This window comes from Thalassophryne amazonica, chromosome 2 (genome assembly GCF_902500255.1).
Source record: "Thalassophryne amazonica chromosome 2, fThaAma1.1, whole genome shotgun sequence".
NCBI classification, from domain to species: domain Eukaryota; kingdom Metazoa; phylum Chordata; class Actinopteri; order Batrachoidiformes; family Batrachoididae; genus Thalassophryne; species Thalassophryne amazonica.
The window spans coordinates 38,934,572-38,951,337 of NC_047104.1; the positions used below are offsets into that span (position 1 = coordinate 38,934,572).

The 16,766-nt window shown below is 44.4% G+C and overlaps 1 protein-coding gene across 1 annotated transcript in view; it reads left to right on the forward strand.

Moving 5' to 3' along the window:
* LOC117523583 (solute carrier organic anion transporter family member 3A1-like) overlaps nucleotides 1-16,766 on the forward strand; it is a 171,365-nt gene that overhangs the window by 116,306 nt on the left and 38,293 nt on the right. The window contains exon 3 of the mRNA XM_034185148.1: nucleotides 7,128-7,226. Within this exon, the coding sequence (XP_034041039.1) occupies nucleotides 7,128-7,226 (99 nt within the window). The remainder of the gene's footprint in view (nucleotides 1-7,127; nucleotides 7,227-16,766) is intronic.

Here is a 16,766-nt window from a genome sequence, read left to right on the forward strand (position 1 = left end):
ACAACACAAAAAGTTTTTTTTTAATTTTTGGAAATTTATTAAAAATAAATTAATAAATCACATGTACATAAGTATTCACAGCCTTTGTTCAATACTTTGTTGATGCACCTTGGCAGCAATTACAGCCTCACATCTTCTTGAATATGATGCCACAAGCTTGGTGCACCTATCTTTGGGCAGTTTTGCCCATTCCTATTTGCAACACCTCTCAAGCTCCTTCGGGTTGGATGGGGAGCATCTGTGCACAGACATTTTCAGATCTCTCCAGAGATGTTCAGTTGGATTCAGGTCTGGGCCCTGGCTGGACCACTCAAGAACATTCACAGAGTTGTCCTGAAGCCACTCCTTTGAATGAATGAATGAATGAATGAATGCCTTTTATTGTCACTTATTCAGGCGCATTCAGTGAGGTTGAAGCTCAGTCAGTGCCAACATAATATAAAAACTAAACAAAAAAACATAAAATTTGGCAATAATAAATAAAATAAAATAATGCATAAAATTAAATAATGCACATCACTGTGCTATTGCACTAAGTCCAATAGAGCAGAAAAGATCAGTCAATGTCTGTCAGAGTTCAAAGTGATTATTGCACTCAGAAAAAAACTGTTTTTAAATCTATTTGTCCTTGTCTTCAGGTTTATGGCAGGGGTGAGAACTGTCCTTTATGATGTTTTTGGCTCTGCTGAGGCAGCGGGAGGTGGGGATGTCCCTCAGAGAGGGGAGAGGACAGCCAATGATCTTCTGTGCTGCCCTTACAACTCTCTGGAGCTGCTCCTTATCTGCCACGGTGCAGCTGCCATACCTCACCGCGATGCAGTATGTCAACAGGCTCTCGATGGATGAGTGGTAGAAAGTCAGCAGCAGGGTGGAATTTAGATTGTGCTTCCTGAGGACTCTCGGGAAATGTAGCCGCTGCTGAGCCTTTTTGGTTATTGCAGTGATGTTTTCTGACCAAGAAAGGTCAGCAGATATGAGGACGCCAAGAAACCGGAAGGCGTGGATCCTTTCCACACACTCCTCATTGATGTAGAGACGGGCTGGGTCAGATCTGTGCTTCCTGAAGTCAACAATGATCTCCTTGGTTTTCTTGATGTTCAGAGCCAGGTTGTTGTCTGAACACCAGGTTGCCAACTTCAGGGCCTCCTTTCTGTAAGCTGCCTCATCACACTTGGAAATCAGTCCGACCACGGTGGTGTCATCTGCAAACTTAACAATAAGTTTGCTGCTGTGGGCCAGACTGCAGTCATGAGTGTAGAGACAGTACAAGAGAGGGCTCAGCACACAGCCCTGTGGGGAGCCAGTATTCAGCGTATGGGTAGAGGAGAGGTGGGGGCCAAGTCTCACGGTCTCGGGCCGGTTGGTAAGGAAATCCTTAATCCATGCACATGTGAGAGATCTGGTGCAGCATCCGGACGTAGCTCTGCTGCTGCACCAGATAGCTCAGTGCAGAGTGGAGAGCTACAGTGATGGTGTCCTCAGTGGATCTGTTCTCCTGATAAGCGAACTGGTGGGAGTCGAATTCTGGAGGGATGTAATCCTTGATGTATTGGAGGACCAGTCTCTCAAGGACCAGTCTCGCAAGGACCATTGGAGGACCAGTCTCTGTGATATCTTGATATCTTGGCTGTGTGCTTCAGGTCATTACCTTGCTGAAAGGAGAACAGTCACCCCAATGTGAGGTCAAGAGCGCTTTGGAGCAGGTTTTCATCCAGGATGTCTCTGTACATTGCTGCATTCATCTTTCCCTCAATCCTGACTAGTCTCTCAGTTCCTGCTGCTGAAAAACATCGCCACACCATGATGCTGCCACCTTCATGCTTTACTGTAGGGATGGTGCCTGGTTTTCTCCAAACATGACGCCAAAGAGTTCAGTCTTTGTCTCATTAAACCAGGGATTTTGTTTTTCATGGTCTGAGCATCCTTCAGGTGCCTTTGGGCAAACTCCATGTGGGCTGCCATGTGCCTTTTACTAAGCAGTGGCTTCCATCTGTTCACTCTAACATACAGGCCTGATTCGTGGATTACTGCGGGGATGGTTGTCCTTCTGGAAAGTTCTCCTCTCTCCACAGATGAATGCTGGAGCTCTGACAGAGTGACCATCAGGTTCTTGGTCACCTCCCTGACTAATGTCCTTCTCCCCCAATCGCTCAGTTTAGACAGGCAGCCAGCTCTAGGAAGAGTCCTGGTTGCAGTCGTTTTAAGCCCAGCATGACATTTATTAAAAGTTTCAGTCTGGCTTCAAACCCAGACATAGCACTGAAACCGCTCTACCGAGAGTTTTTAATGATTTGATTTTAGCTGCTGACTCAGGTAGCCCTGCCATCCTGATGCTTTTAGACTTAGCAGCTGCCTTTGACACAGTGGACCACGCGATTCTGCTGCATCTTCTTGAACAGTGTGTGGGCATTACAGGCTCTGCTCTCACCTGGTTCAGTTCTTACCTCACAGAGCGTAGCTTTTCTGTACAGCTGGGCCACTTTTCTTCAGATATGGCTGCACTGACCTGTGGAATCTCCCAAGGCTCCATTCTAGGTCCCATTCTTTTCCTTTTGTACATGTTGCCTGTTGGCGCAGCGCCTTGGGGCGACTGTTTGTTGTGATTTGGCGCTATATAAATAAAATTGATTTGGCGTATCTCTCGAAAATACCAAATATCTTTCCATTGCTTTGCCGATGATGTCCAAATTTATCTGCCACTAAGGTCATTAAGCAATGACCTAATGCAGCCATTATTGAATTGTTTGAGTGAGGTCACAAATGGATGAGTGCTAACCTATTAACCCATTAAATCTTAATGAATCCATGACAGAGGTTATCCTCTTTTGGGGGGAGCACTTCCACAGCCTGCTCTGCTGATGTCCTGGGTCCCCTGGGTTCCAGCATTCACTCCTGTGTGAAGAACCTTGGGGTGATTTTTGACAGCCATTTTAAATTTGACAAGCAGATCAGTGCTGTTGTTAGAACAAGTTTCTTCCAACTGTGTCTCCTAGCCAAGTCCAAGCCATATTTCTCTAGGATTCACCTTGAGAAGGTTATCCACGCCTTCGTCACAAGTAGACTAGATTATTGTAACTCTCTGTATGTTGGCTTGGATCAGCCCTCTCTAAACCGCCTCCAGCTTCTTTTGGGAAAGAAAAAGTCTGACCACATTACACCGGTCTTGGCTACTCTTCACTGGTTTCCAGTCTGTTACGTGATCTAATACATCACTTTCCATGTTTTTTTCAGATATACCGGGGCATACACATCTTATTGAGCATGATATTGACGTGGGAGATGCTAGGCTGATTAAGCAACATTTAAACAGACACAGTTTGGATAGATGCAAGGATCTGGATGCGAAGGTAAAATACATGTTGGAGAAAGGCATTGTGGAGCCAAGTGCGTCGAGTTGGGCGTCTCCATGTATTTTGGTTCCTAAATTAGATAATACATTGCGTTTTTGTTCTGATTTCCGTAAGCTTAATGCGGTTACAAAACCAGATTGTTTTCCTTTGCCAAGAATGGATGATTGCGTAGATCAAGTGGGTTCAGCTAAATTTGTGAGTAGATGTGATCTCTTAAAATGCTGTTGGCAAGTGCCGTTGTCTAAGCATGCACACAAGGTGTCTGTGTTTATTACTCTGTCAGCTTTGTTTTCTTATGCAGTGATGCCATTTGGACTTAAAAATGCGCCGGCGACATTTCAAAGATTGATGAATGCTGTTGTGAGCAATATGTCTGGGTGTGCAGTGTACTTGGATGATGTGGTGGTTTACTCTGACACTTGGGAAGAGCATTTGGAGTGCATGGAGGAGCTTTTCACTCGTCTGGCGGGGGCAAGGTTTACTGTCAATCTCGCAAAGTGTGAGTTTGCAAGGGCGACTGTTACCTACTTGGGTAGTGTAGTTGGTCAGGGTGAAGTCCGTCCTGTTGCAGCTAAAGTTCAAGCCGTCGAGGAATTTCCAGTCCCAAGTACTAAAAAATAACTTATGCGTTTTCTTGGACTGGTCGATTATTATCCTTGTTTTTGCAAGAACTTTTCTTCAGTTGTTGTGCCGTTAACTAGTCTGTTGCGCAAAGATGTTAAATTTGTCTGGTCTTCTCTTTGTCATCAGGCATGTGAAAGTGTGAAGAAGCTCCTCTGTGCAGCTCCGGTGTTGGCCGCCCCACGTTTAAACCAACCATTTCAGCTGTACATGGATGCAAGTCACGTGGGTGCTGGAGCGGTCCTGATGCAATCTGATAATTTTGGTTTCGACAGACCTGTTAGCTATTTTTCAAAGAAATTTGACAAACACCAGCTAAATTATTCAACTGTTGAAAAAGAGACACTTGCGCGAATTTTGGCCTTAAAGCATTTTGAAGTGTACTTGTGTGGCAGTGCCAAAATTACTGTTTATACTGACCATAACCCACCAATGTTTCTGGCCTCTGTTAAGGCACCTAACCAGTGTTTGGTTCGGTGGTCTTTGTACCTCCAAACGTATAATTTGGACATAAAACATATTAAAAGAAATGAAAATCTGGTAGTGGACTGGTAGTGGATTTGTCGTGCACCCCTTTATAAGAACCACACTACACAGGGTTCTGGTGGGACCTGTGTTTCGGGGTGGGGGGGGGTGGTGGTGACAGCCCCCTGCTGCCGTCCTAATGTGTTTCTTGTGCCGCTGTCCTAATGTGTTTGTTGTGTGTTCTGAGGTCTCAGCCTCCGGGAGGCGCTGGTCCTGTCTCCTGCCCTGGGGCTATAAAAGGGGGGAGTTCCGTTCTCTCTTGGGGCTCTTCCTCCTCCAGATAGCGGTTTGGGGAGTGGCCGTGTGCTTCTGGTCCTGGCTTGGTCCTCCGGTTTATTCCGCTATGCCTTCCCTTCCTCTTTCTTTTATTTTTAAAATAAATGCCCTACAAAGGGTTTAAAAAGTCTGTTGCTTCTGTGTGTGCCTTGCTTTTTTGTTACGGCTTTTGAGCCGAGTCGTAACAGTTGCTGAGTTGATGTTTAAACTTCTTTTAATTGTTTTTAAAGCCCTCAATGGCCTGGCCCCAGTGTATTTTTCACAGCTTCTTATTCCGTACATCCCAACCAGAGCCTTAAGGTCTTCTGACCCACTGTTGCTGGAGGTGCCTAAAACCAGATTAAAGATGAGAGGTGACAGAGCCTTTGCAACGGCTGCCCCCAGGCTCTGGAATAGTCTCTCCTTTAATATTAGATTATCACTGTCCCTAGAGACTTTTAAAGCCTCTTTAAAAACCTATTTCTTTTTCTCTGGGGTTTCCTAAATGAGCGATTACATCTCTGTTTCACCTTAGTATTCCTTCTGTTGAATTTCCCTCTTGTTGCTTAATGCTGACAAATTTACCTTATTTGTAGTCTTTCGGTAGCGTGGCCCAAGCCAAGGGTCACCCCTTTGAGTCTGGTCTGCTTGAGGTTTCTTCCTCGGTATTATCAGAGGGAGTTTTTTCTTACCACTGTTGCCTGTGTGCTTGCTCTAGGGGTTGGTAAGGTTAGACCTTACTTATGCGTTGCACCTGAGGCAGCTTTGTTGTGATTTGGTGCTATGTAAATAAAATAAATGAATTTACATTATTTCCTACTACTTTTTACTCTTTATTTTACTTTCTCTTTTATCTGTTTTTATTGCCTATTGTAATTTTATTGTTATTTTTAATTCATTTATTTATGATTGGGGGTTACTTGGTGCTCATTTTTTTAATCATGTACAGCACTTTGTTTGACTGCTGTCGTTTTAAACGTGCTTTAGAAATAAAGGTTGAGTTGAGTTGTATCCAAACTTCTTCCACTTACAGAGGCCGCTGTGCTCATTGGGACCTTTAAAGCAGCATAAATGTTTATGGACCCTTCCCCAGATTTGTGCCTCAAGACAATCCTGTCTCAGAGGTCTACAGACAATTCCTTTGACTTCATGCTTGGTTTGTGCTCTGACATGCACTGTCAACTGTGGGACCTTGTATGCAGACAGGTGTGTGTCTTTCCAAATCATGTCCAATCAACTGAATTTACTTCAGTTGGACTCCAATTAAGCTGTGGAAATAGGATGTACCTGAGCTCAATTTTGAGCTTCATGGCAAAGGGTATGAATCCGAATGTACATGTGATTTCTTATATTTTTTCATTATTTTTATTTTAAGAAATGTCCAAAAATCTAAAAAATAAAAACCTAAGAAACATAACAACAAAAAAAAAAACAGCCCCCGATTTTTTTCCAAATTGCCATCATGGGATTGTGTGTAGAATTTTGAGGTGAAAAAAATGAATATCGCCCATTTTGGAATAAGGCTGTAACAATGTACCGTACATGTCAACAACTAATGCATCAGTCTTGTCACATTTGTGAGAGGCATCCTGTCATTCTGAGAAACAATATGAAGTGCTGCATTGAAATAATTTGATACAGTATATCAGTAGAGCAGCACAGTATCTTAGTGGTTAGCACTGTTACCTCACATCAAGAAGGTCATGGGATTGATTCTTACCTGTGGCCTTCTGTGTGGAGTTTTCATGTTCTGCCCATGTTTGTGTGGGTTCCCTCCTGCACATCCAAAGGCATGCAGGTTTTTGGAAACTTTAAATTGTCCGTAGGTGTGCGTGTGTGTGTGTGAATGTGCTTGTTTGTCGACGTGTGGCCCTGCGCCAGACTGGCGTCCTGTCCAGGGGGTACCCCGCCTCACACCCTATGTCTGCTGGGATACGCTCTAGTCACCCGTGACCCTTAACTGGAGTAAGCGGTTGAAGATGAGTGAGTTTGTTTTCATTTTTTCTTTTTGACATAAAGGTCTTCAAAAAGTCAGATGCAAAGCTGCTGATGACACATAAGACCCCTTTAAACTCTATTTGCAAGTCATCCTGTACGAACATGGACTCATGTTGAATTTCTGAGGGTGAGGGAAAACAAAAATACCCTGTAACACACCAGGCTGATGCAGTGCTGCCCCCTGGTGGAATATAAAATGAAATACACTTGATTTATTCTGTGGTTTATTCCTATTTTCTTGCTCAAGGAAACGGTTTTTTTTTTATGTTGCACAATGAACTCAATGAACTTCACATAAATAATTTATCTGACAGTGAAAGACTGAGTCATCTTTTTCTTATGTTATTAAACATTTGCTCTCACTTTCTTTTTTTTCAGGTATTTTATTTTCGACCTTAGTGTTTGGACCAGCGTGTGGCTTCATCTTAGGATCCGTCTGTACCAAAATCTATGTTGACGCTGTCTTCATTGACACCAGTGAGTTGGCTTTTTCCATATTATCTTTTGATTACTTTGAGTTTTATTTCAGGTCACATGCAGAGATTCAAGTTACAGAGCCCCAGGATGCAGTGATTCAGGTCATAGAGCCTCAGGATGCAGTCATTCAGGTCCCAGAGACACAGAATGCAGTGATCCAGGTCACAGAGCCTCAGGATGCAGTGATCCAGGTCCCAGAGACACAAAAGGCAGTGATCCAGGTCACAGAGCCTCAGGATGCAGTGATCCAGGTCACAGAGCTTCAGGATGCAGTGATTCAGGTCACAGAGCCCCAGGATGCAGTGATTCAGGTCATAGAGCCCCAGGATGCAGTGATTCAGGTCATAGAGCCTCAGGATGCAGTCATTCAGGTCCCAGAGACACAGAATGCAGTGATCCAGGTCACAGAGCCTCAGGATGCAGTGATCCAGGTCCCAGAGACACAAAAGGCAGTGATCCAGGTCACAGAGCCTCAGGATGCAGTGATCCAGGTCCCAGAGACACAAAAGGCAGTGATCCAGGTTACAGAGCCTCAGGATGCAGTGATTCTGGTCCCAGAGACACAGAATGCAGTGATTCATGTTACAGAGCCTCAGGATGCAGTGATTCAGGTCCCAGAGACAGAATGCAGTAATCCAGGTCACAGAGCCTCAGGATGCAGTGATTCAGGTCACAGAGCCTCAGGATGTAGAAATTAAGACCACAGACTCTCAGGACAGAGGTGGGATGAAGTCATTTTCAAGTCAAGTCTCAAGTCAGCTTGCAAACAATTGGTGGTCATTATGACCACAAGTGCACAGAATGCAAACATTGAGGTCAGAGAGCCTCAGGATACAGAGATTTGGGTCACAGAGCCTTGGGATTTAGAGATTGAGGCCACAGAGCCTCAGGATACAGACATCCGGGACACAGAGCCTCAGGATGCAGAGATTAAGACCACAGAACCTCATTATGCAGACATTGATGTCACAGAGCCTCAGTATGCAGACATTGAGGTCACAGAGACTGAGGATGCAGAGATTCAGGTCACAAAACTATAGGATGCAGAGATGAAGACCACAGAGCCCCATGATGCATAGATTGAAGTAAAAGAGTCACAGGATGCAGTGATTCAAGTCACAGAGCATCAGGATGCAGAGATTCAGGTCACAGAGCCACAGAATGTATAGATTGAGCCCACAGAATGTAGACATTGAGATCACAGAGCCTCCGGATACAGACATTGAGGTCACAGAGCCACAGGAGGCAGTGACTCAGGTAACAGACACGGGATGCAGAGATTCGGGTCACAGAGTCTCAGGATACAGAGATTCAGGTCCCAGAGACACAGAATGCAGTGATCCAGGTTACAGAGCCTCAGGATACAGTGATTCAGGTCACAGAGCCTCAGGATGCAGTGATTCAGGTCCCAGAGACACAAAATGCAGTGATCCAGGTAACAGAGACAGAATGCAGTGATCCAGGTCACAGAGCCTCAGGATGCAGTGATTCAGGTCACAGAGCCTCAGGATGTAGAAATTAAGACCACAGACTCTCAGGACAGAGGTGGGATGAAGTCATTTTCAAGTCAAGTCTCAAGTCAGCTTGCAAACAATTGGTGGTCATTATGACCACAAGTGCACAGAATGCAAACATTGAGGTCAGAGAGCCTCAGGATACAGAGATTTGGGTCACAGAGCCTTGGGATTTAGAGATTGAGGCCACAGAGCCTCAGGATACAGAGATTCAGGTCACAGAGCCTCAGGATGCAGACATTCGGGTCACAGAGCCTCAGGATGCAGAAATTCAGGTCACAGACAAAGGATAGGTCACAGAGCCTCAGGATACAGAGATTCAGGTCACAGAGCCTCAGGATGCAGACATTCGGGTCACAGAGTCTCAGGATACAGAGATTCAGGTCACAGAGCCTCAAGATGTAGAGATTAAGACCATAGAGCCTCAGGATGTAGAAATTCAACGCACAGCACCTCAGGATGCAGAGATTCAGGTCACAGAGCCTCAGGATACAGACACTGAGGTCACAGAGCCTCAGGATACAGAGATTTAGGTCACAGAGCCTCAGGATGTAGAGATTCAGGTCACAGAGCCTCAGGATAAAGAGTTCTGTGTCACAGAATACAGTCACTGAGGTCAGATTCACGTGATAGAGCCTCATGATGAAGACATCGATGTCACACAGCCCTAAGATGCAAAGATTCAGGTCACAGATCCTGAAGATGCAGTGATTCGTCACAAGGGTATAGGGATTAAGGCCACAGTGCCTCAAGATGCAGACACTGAGGTCATAGAGCCTCAGGATACAGAGATTCGAGTCACGGACCCTCAGGATGTACAGATGAAGGCCACAGAGCCTCAGGATGTAGACATTGAGGTCACAGAGGCTCAGTTTGCAGACAGTCGGGTCACAGAGCCTCAGGATGAAGAGATTAAGGCCACAGCGCCTCAAGATGCAGACAATGAGGTCACAGAGCAACAGGATACAGAGATTCAGGTCACAGAGCCTCCAGATGTAGAGATAAAGGCCACAGAGCCTCAGGATGTAGACACTGTGGTCACAGAGCCTCAGGGTGTAGGGATTAAGGCCACAGCGCCTCAAGATGCAGACACTGAGGTCACAGAGCCTCAGGATGCAGAGATTCAGATCACAGAGCCTCAAGATGGAGAGATTAGATCATAGAGCCTCAGGATGTAGTGATTCAATGCACAGAGCCTCAGGATGCAGAGATTCAGGTAACAGAGCTGCAGGATGCAAACACTGAGGTCACAGAGCCTCAGGATACAGAGATTTAGGTCACAGAGCCTCAGGATTCAGACACTGAGGTCACAGAGCCTCAGGATACAGAGATTTAGGTCACAGAGCCTCAGGGTGTAGTGTTTAAGACCTCGGAGCCTCAGGATGTAGAGATTCAGGTCACAGAGCCTCAGGATGTAGAGTTCCATGTCACAGAATGCAGTCACAGAGGGCACTTAGTTTCAGGATGAACAGATTCATGTGATAGAGCCTCGTGATGAAGACATCGATGTCACACAGCCCTAAGATGCATTCAGGTCACAGAGCCTCAGGATGCAGAGATTCAGGTCACAGAGACACAGGATACAGTGAGGTCACAGAGCCTCAGGATGAAGTGAGATCACAGAGCCTCAGGATGCAGTGATTCAGGTCACAGAGCCTCAGGATGCAAAGATTCAGGTCACAGATCCTCAGGATGTAGAATTCCATGTCACAGAACCACAGAATGCTGTCATTGAGGTCACTTAGCTTCAGAATGTAGAGATTCATGTTATAGAGCCTCACGGTGAAGACATCAAGGTCACACAGCCCTAAGATACAGAGATTCAGGTCACTGAGCCCCAGGATGCAGAGATTAATACTACAGATCCTCAGCATGCAGACATTTGGGTCACAGAGCCTCAGGACACAGAGATTCAGGTCACAGAGCATCAGGACTTAGACATTGAGGTCGCAGAGCCTCATGATGTAGAGATTCACGTCACAGAGCCTCAGGATGCATACATTAAGGTCACAGAGCCTCATGATGTAGAGATTCAGGTCACAGAGCCTCAGGATGTACAGATGCAGATCACAGAGCCTCAGGATGCAACGGTTCAGGACACAGAGTGTCAGGATAGAGAGATTCAGGCTCCAGAGCCACAGAATGCAGAGATTCCGGTCACGGAGCCTCAAGATGCTGGGATTCAAGTCACGCAGCCTCAAGATGCGGAGATTCAGGTCACAGAGCCTCAAGATGCAGATATTCAGGTCACGGAGCCTTAAGATGCAAAGTTTTAGGTCACAGACCCTCAGCATGCAAAGGTTCAGCCCACAGAGCGTCAGGATGTAGAAATTCAATTCACAGAGCCTCAGGATGCAGAGATTCAGGTCACAGAGCTTCAGAATGCAGAGATTCAGGTCACAGAGCCTCAGGATGCAGAGATTCAGGTCACAGAGCCTCAGGATGCATAAATTCAGGTCAAAGAGTCTCATGATATACAGATTCAGGTCACAGAGCCTCATGATATAGAGACTCAGGTCAGAGAGCCTCCGCATGTAGAAATAATAATTTATTCAGAGTCTCATGATGTATAGATTAATGTCACAGAGGGTCAGGATGTAGACATTCAAGACACAGAGCCTCAGAATGTAGAGATTGAGGTCACAGAGCCTCAGGATACAGACAATCAGGTCACAGAGCAACATGATGTAGAGATTCAGGTCACAGAACCTCATGATATAGAGATTCAGGTCAGAGAGCCTCCGCATGTAGAAATTCAGACAACAGAGCCTCAGGATGCAGAGATTCATTTCACAGAGTCTCAGTATGTATAGATTAATGTCACAGAGGGTCAGGTTACAGACATTCGGGCCAAAGGATGCAAACATTCAAGACACAGAGCCTCAGAATGTAGAGATTCAGGTCACAGAGCCTCAGAATACAGACAATCAGGTCACAGAGCCTCATAATGCAGACAATCAGGTCACAGAGCCCCATGATGTAGGAACTGAGGTCACAGGGCCTCAGGATGCATACATTAAGGTCACAGAGCCTCATGATGTAGAGATTCAGGTCACAGAGTCTCACCATGTAGGGAGTCTGATCACAAAGCCTCAGGATGCATAGTTTCAGTTCACAGAACCTCAGGATGCAGAGATTCAGGTCACAGAGCCTCAGGATGCAGAGATTCAGGTCACAGAACCTCAGGATGCTGACATTCAGGTCACAGAGCTCCAGGATGCAGACATTGAGGTCACAGAGCCTCAGGACACAGAGATTCAGGTCACAGAGCCTCAGGATGCTGACATTCAGGTCACAGAGCTCCAGGATGCAGACACCGAGGTCACAGAGTCTCATGATGTAGAAATTCAGGTCACAGAGCCTAAGGATGTAGTGATTCAGATCACAGAGCCTCATGATATCGAGATTGAGGTCACAGAGCTTCAAGATGCATACATTAAGGTCACAGATCCTCAGGATGTAGCAATTCAGATCACAGATCCTCATGATATCGAGATTGAGGTCACAGAGCCTCAGGATGCATACATTAAAGTCACAGATCCTCAGGATGTAGCGATTCAGATCACAGAGCCTCATGATATCAAGATTGAGGTCACAGAGCCTCAGGATGCATACATTAAGGTCACAGATCCTCAGGATGTAGTGATTCAGATCACAGAGCCTCATGATATCGAGATTGAGGTCACAGAGCATCAGGATGCATACATTAAAGTCACAGATCCTCAGGATGTAGCGATTCAGATCACAGAGCCTCAGGATGCAAAGGTTTAGGACACAGAGCATCAGGATACAGAGTTTCAGGCTACAGAGCCACAGGATGCAGAGATTCTGCTCACGAAGCCTCAAGGTGCGGAGATTCAGGTCACGTAGCCTCGAGATGCAGAGATTCAGGTCACTGAGCCTCAGGATACAAAGATTTAGGTCACAGAGCCTCATGATCAAATCAAATCAATTTTATTCATATATCGCCAAATAACAACAAACAGTTGCCCAAGGCGCTTTATATTGTAAGGCAAAAGCCATACCATAATTACAGAAAAACCCCAACGGTCAAACGACCCCTATGAGCAAGCACTTGGCGACAGTGGGAACGAAAAACTCCCTTTTAACAGGAAGAAACCTCCAGCAGAACCAGGCTCAGGGAGGGGCAGTCTTCTGCTGGGACTGGTTGGGGCTGAGGGGAGAGAATCAGGAAAAAGACATGCTGTGGAAGAGAGCAGAGATCAATCACCAATTATTAAAAGCAGAGTGGTGCATACAGAGCAAAAAGAGGTGAATAAAAAGAAACACTGGGTGCATCATGGGAAACCCCCCAGCAGTCTAAGTCTACAGCAGCATAACTAAGGGATGGTTCAGGGTCACCCGATCCAACCCTAACTATAAGCATTTTCAAAAAGGAAAGTTTTAAGCTTAATCTCAAAAGTAGAGAGGGTGTCTGTCTCCCTAATCCGAATTGGGAGCTGGTTCCACAGGAGAGGAGCCTGAAAGCTGAAGGCTCTGCCTCTCATTCTACTCTTACAAACCATAGGAACTACAAGTAAGCCTGCAGTCTGAAAGCAAAGCGCCCTATTGGGGTGATATGGTACTAAGAGGTCCCTAAGATAAGATGGTTCCTGATTATTCAAAACCTTATAAGTAAGAAGAAGAATTTTAAATTCTATTCTGGAATTAACAGGGAGCCAATGAAGAGAGGCCAATATGGGTGAAATATGCTCTCTCCTTCTAGTCCCTGTCAGCACTCTAGCTGCAGCATTTTGAATTAACTGAAGGCTTTTCAGGGAACTTTTAGGACAACCTGATAATAATGAATTACAGTAGTCCAGCCTAGAAGAAATAAATGCATGAATTAGCTTTTCAGCATCACTCTGAGACAAGACCTTTCTAATTTTAGAGATATTACGCAAATGCAAAAAAGCAGTCCTACATATTTGCTTAATATGCGCATTGAAGGACATATCCTGATCAAAAATGACTCCAAGATTTCTCACAGTATTACTGGAGGTCAGGGTAATGCCATCCAGAGTAAGGATCTGGTTAGACACCATGTTTCTAAGATTTATGGGGCCAAGTACAATAACTTCAATTTTTCTGAATTTAAAAGCAGGAAATTAGAGGTCATCCATGTCTTTATGTCTGAAAGACATTCCTGCAGTTTAACTAATTGGTGTGTGTCCTCTGGCTTCATGGATAGATAAAGCTGGGTATCATCTGCGTAACAATGAAAATTTAAGCAATGCTTTCTAATAATACTGCCTAAGGGAAGCATGTATAAAGTGAATAAAATTGGTCCTAGCACAGAACCTTGTGGAACTCCGTAATTAACCTTAGTCTGTGAAGAAGACTCCCCATTTACATGAACAAATTGTAATCTATTAGATAAATATGATTCAAACCACTGCAGCGCAGTGCCTTTAATACCTAAGGCATGCTGTAATCTCTGTAATAAAATTTTATGGTCAACAGTATCAAAAGCTGCACTGAGGTCTAACAGGACAAGCACAGAGATGAGTCCACTGTCTGAGGCCATAAGAAGATCATTTGTAACCTTCACTAATGCTGTTTCTGTACTATGATGAATTCTGAAACCTGACTGAAACTCTTCAAATAGACCATTACTCTGCAGATGATCAGTTAGCTGTTTTACAACTACCCTTTCAAGAATTTTTGAGAGAAAAGGAAGGTTGGAGATTGGCCTATAATTAGCTAAGATAGCTGTGTCAAGTGATGGCTTTTTAAGTAATGGTTTAATTACTCCCACCTTAAAAGCCTGTGGTACATAGCCAACTAATAAAGATAGATTGATCATATTTAAGATTGAAGCATTAACTAATAGTAGGGCTTCCTTGAGCAGACTGGTAGGAATGGGGTCTAATAGACATGTTGATGGTTTGGAAGAAGTAACTAATGAAAATAACTCAGACAGAACAATCGGAGAGAAAGAGTCTAACCAAATACCAGCATTACTGAAGGCAGCCGAACATAAAGATATGTCTTTGGGATGGTTATGAATAATTTTTATTTGCATATATATAAATTTTATTTGCAAAGAAAGTCATGAAGTCATTTCTAGTTAAAGTTAAAGGAATACTTGGCTCAATAGAGCTCTGACTCTTTGTCAGCCTGGCTACAGTGCTGAAAAGAAACCTGGGGTTGTTCTTATTTTCTTCAATTAGTGATGAATAGTAAGATGTCCTAGCTTTACGGAGGGCTTTTTTATAGAGCAACAGACTCTTTTTCCAGGCTAAATGAAGATCTTCTAAATTAGTGAGATGCCATTTCCTCTCCAGCTTACCGGTTATCTACTTTAAGCTGCGAGTTTGTGGGTTATACCACGGAGTCAAGCATTTCTGATTTAAGGCTCTCTTTTTCAGAGGAGCTACAGCATCCAAAGTTGTGCTCAATGAGGATGTAAAGCTATTGATGAGATAATCTGTCTCACTCACAGAGTTTAGGTAGCTACTCTGCACTGTGTTGGTATATGGCATTGAAGAACATAACAAAGAAGGAATCATATCCTTAAACCTAGCTACAGCGCTTTCAGAAAGACTTCTACTGTAATGAAACTTATTCCCCACTGCTGGGTAGTCCATTAAAATAAATGTAAATGTTATTAAGAAATGATCCAACAATAGAGGGTTTTCAGGGAATACTGTTAAGTCTTCAATTTCTATGCCATATGTCAGAACAAGATCTAAAATGGTGGGTGGGCTCATTTACATTTTGAGCGAAGCCAGCTGAATCTAATAATAGATTAAATGCAGTGTTGAGGCTGTCATTCTCAGCATCTATGTGGATGTTAAAATCACCCACTATAATTTTATTATCTGAGCTAAGCACTAAGTCAGACAAATGGTCTGAAAATTCACAGAGAAACTCACAGTAACGACCAGGTGGACGATAGATAATAACAAATAAAACTGGTTTTTGAGACTTCCAATTTGGATGGACAAGACTAAGAGTCAAACTTTCAAATGAATTAAAGCTCTGTCTGGGTCTTTGATTAATTAATAAGCTGGAGTGGAAGATTGCTGCTAATCCTCCTCCTCGACCCGTGCTTCGAGCATTCTGACAGTTAGTGTGACTCGGGGGTGTTGACTCATTTAAACTAACATAATCATCCTGCTGTAACCAGGTTTCTGTAAGGCAAAATAAATCAATATGTTGATCAATTATTATATCATTTACTAACAGGGACTTAGAAGAGAGAGACCTAATGTTTAATAGACCACATTTAACTGTTTTAGTCTGTGGTGCAGTTGAAGGTGCTATATTATTTTTTCTTTTTGAATTTTTATGCTTAAATAGATTTTTACTGGTTATTGGTGGTCTAGGAACAGGCACCGTCTCTATGGGGATGGGGTATTGGGGGGATGGCAGGGGGAGAGAAGCTGCAGAGAGGTGTGTAAGACTACAACTCTGCTTTCTGGTCCCAACCCTGGATAGTCATGATTTGGAGGGTTTAATAAAATTGGCCAGATTTCTAGAGATGGGAGCTGCTCCATCCAAAGTGGGATGGATGCCGTCTCTCCTAACAAGACCAGGCTTTCCCCAGAAGCTTTGCCAATTATCTATGAAGCCCACCTCATTTTTTTGATGATGCAGACAATCAGGTCACAGAGCCTCATGATGTAGAGATTGAGGCCACAGGGCCTCAGGATGCATACATTAAGGTCACAGAGCCTCATGATGTAAAGATTCAGGTCACAGAGTCTCACCATGTAGGGATTCTGATTACAGAGCCTCAGGATGCAAAGTTTCAGTTCACAGAACTCAGGATGCTGACATTCAGGTCACAGAGCTCCAGGATGCAGACATTGAGGTCTCAGAGCTTCAGGACACAGAGATTCAGGTCACAGAGCCTCAGGATGCTGACATTGACGTCACTGAGCTCCAAGATGCAGACACCGAGGTCACAGAGCCTCAGGGTGTAGAGATTGAGGTCTCAGAGCGTCAGGATGCATACATTAAGGTCACAGAGCCTCATGATGTAGAGATTCGGGTCACAGAGCCTCAGGATGTAACAATT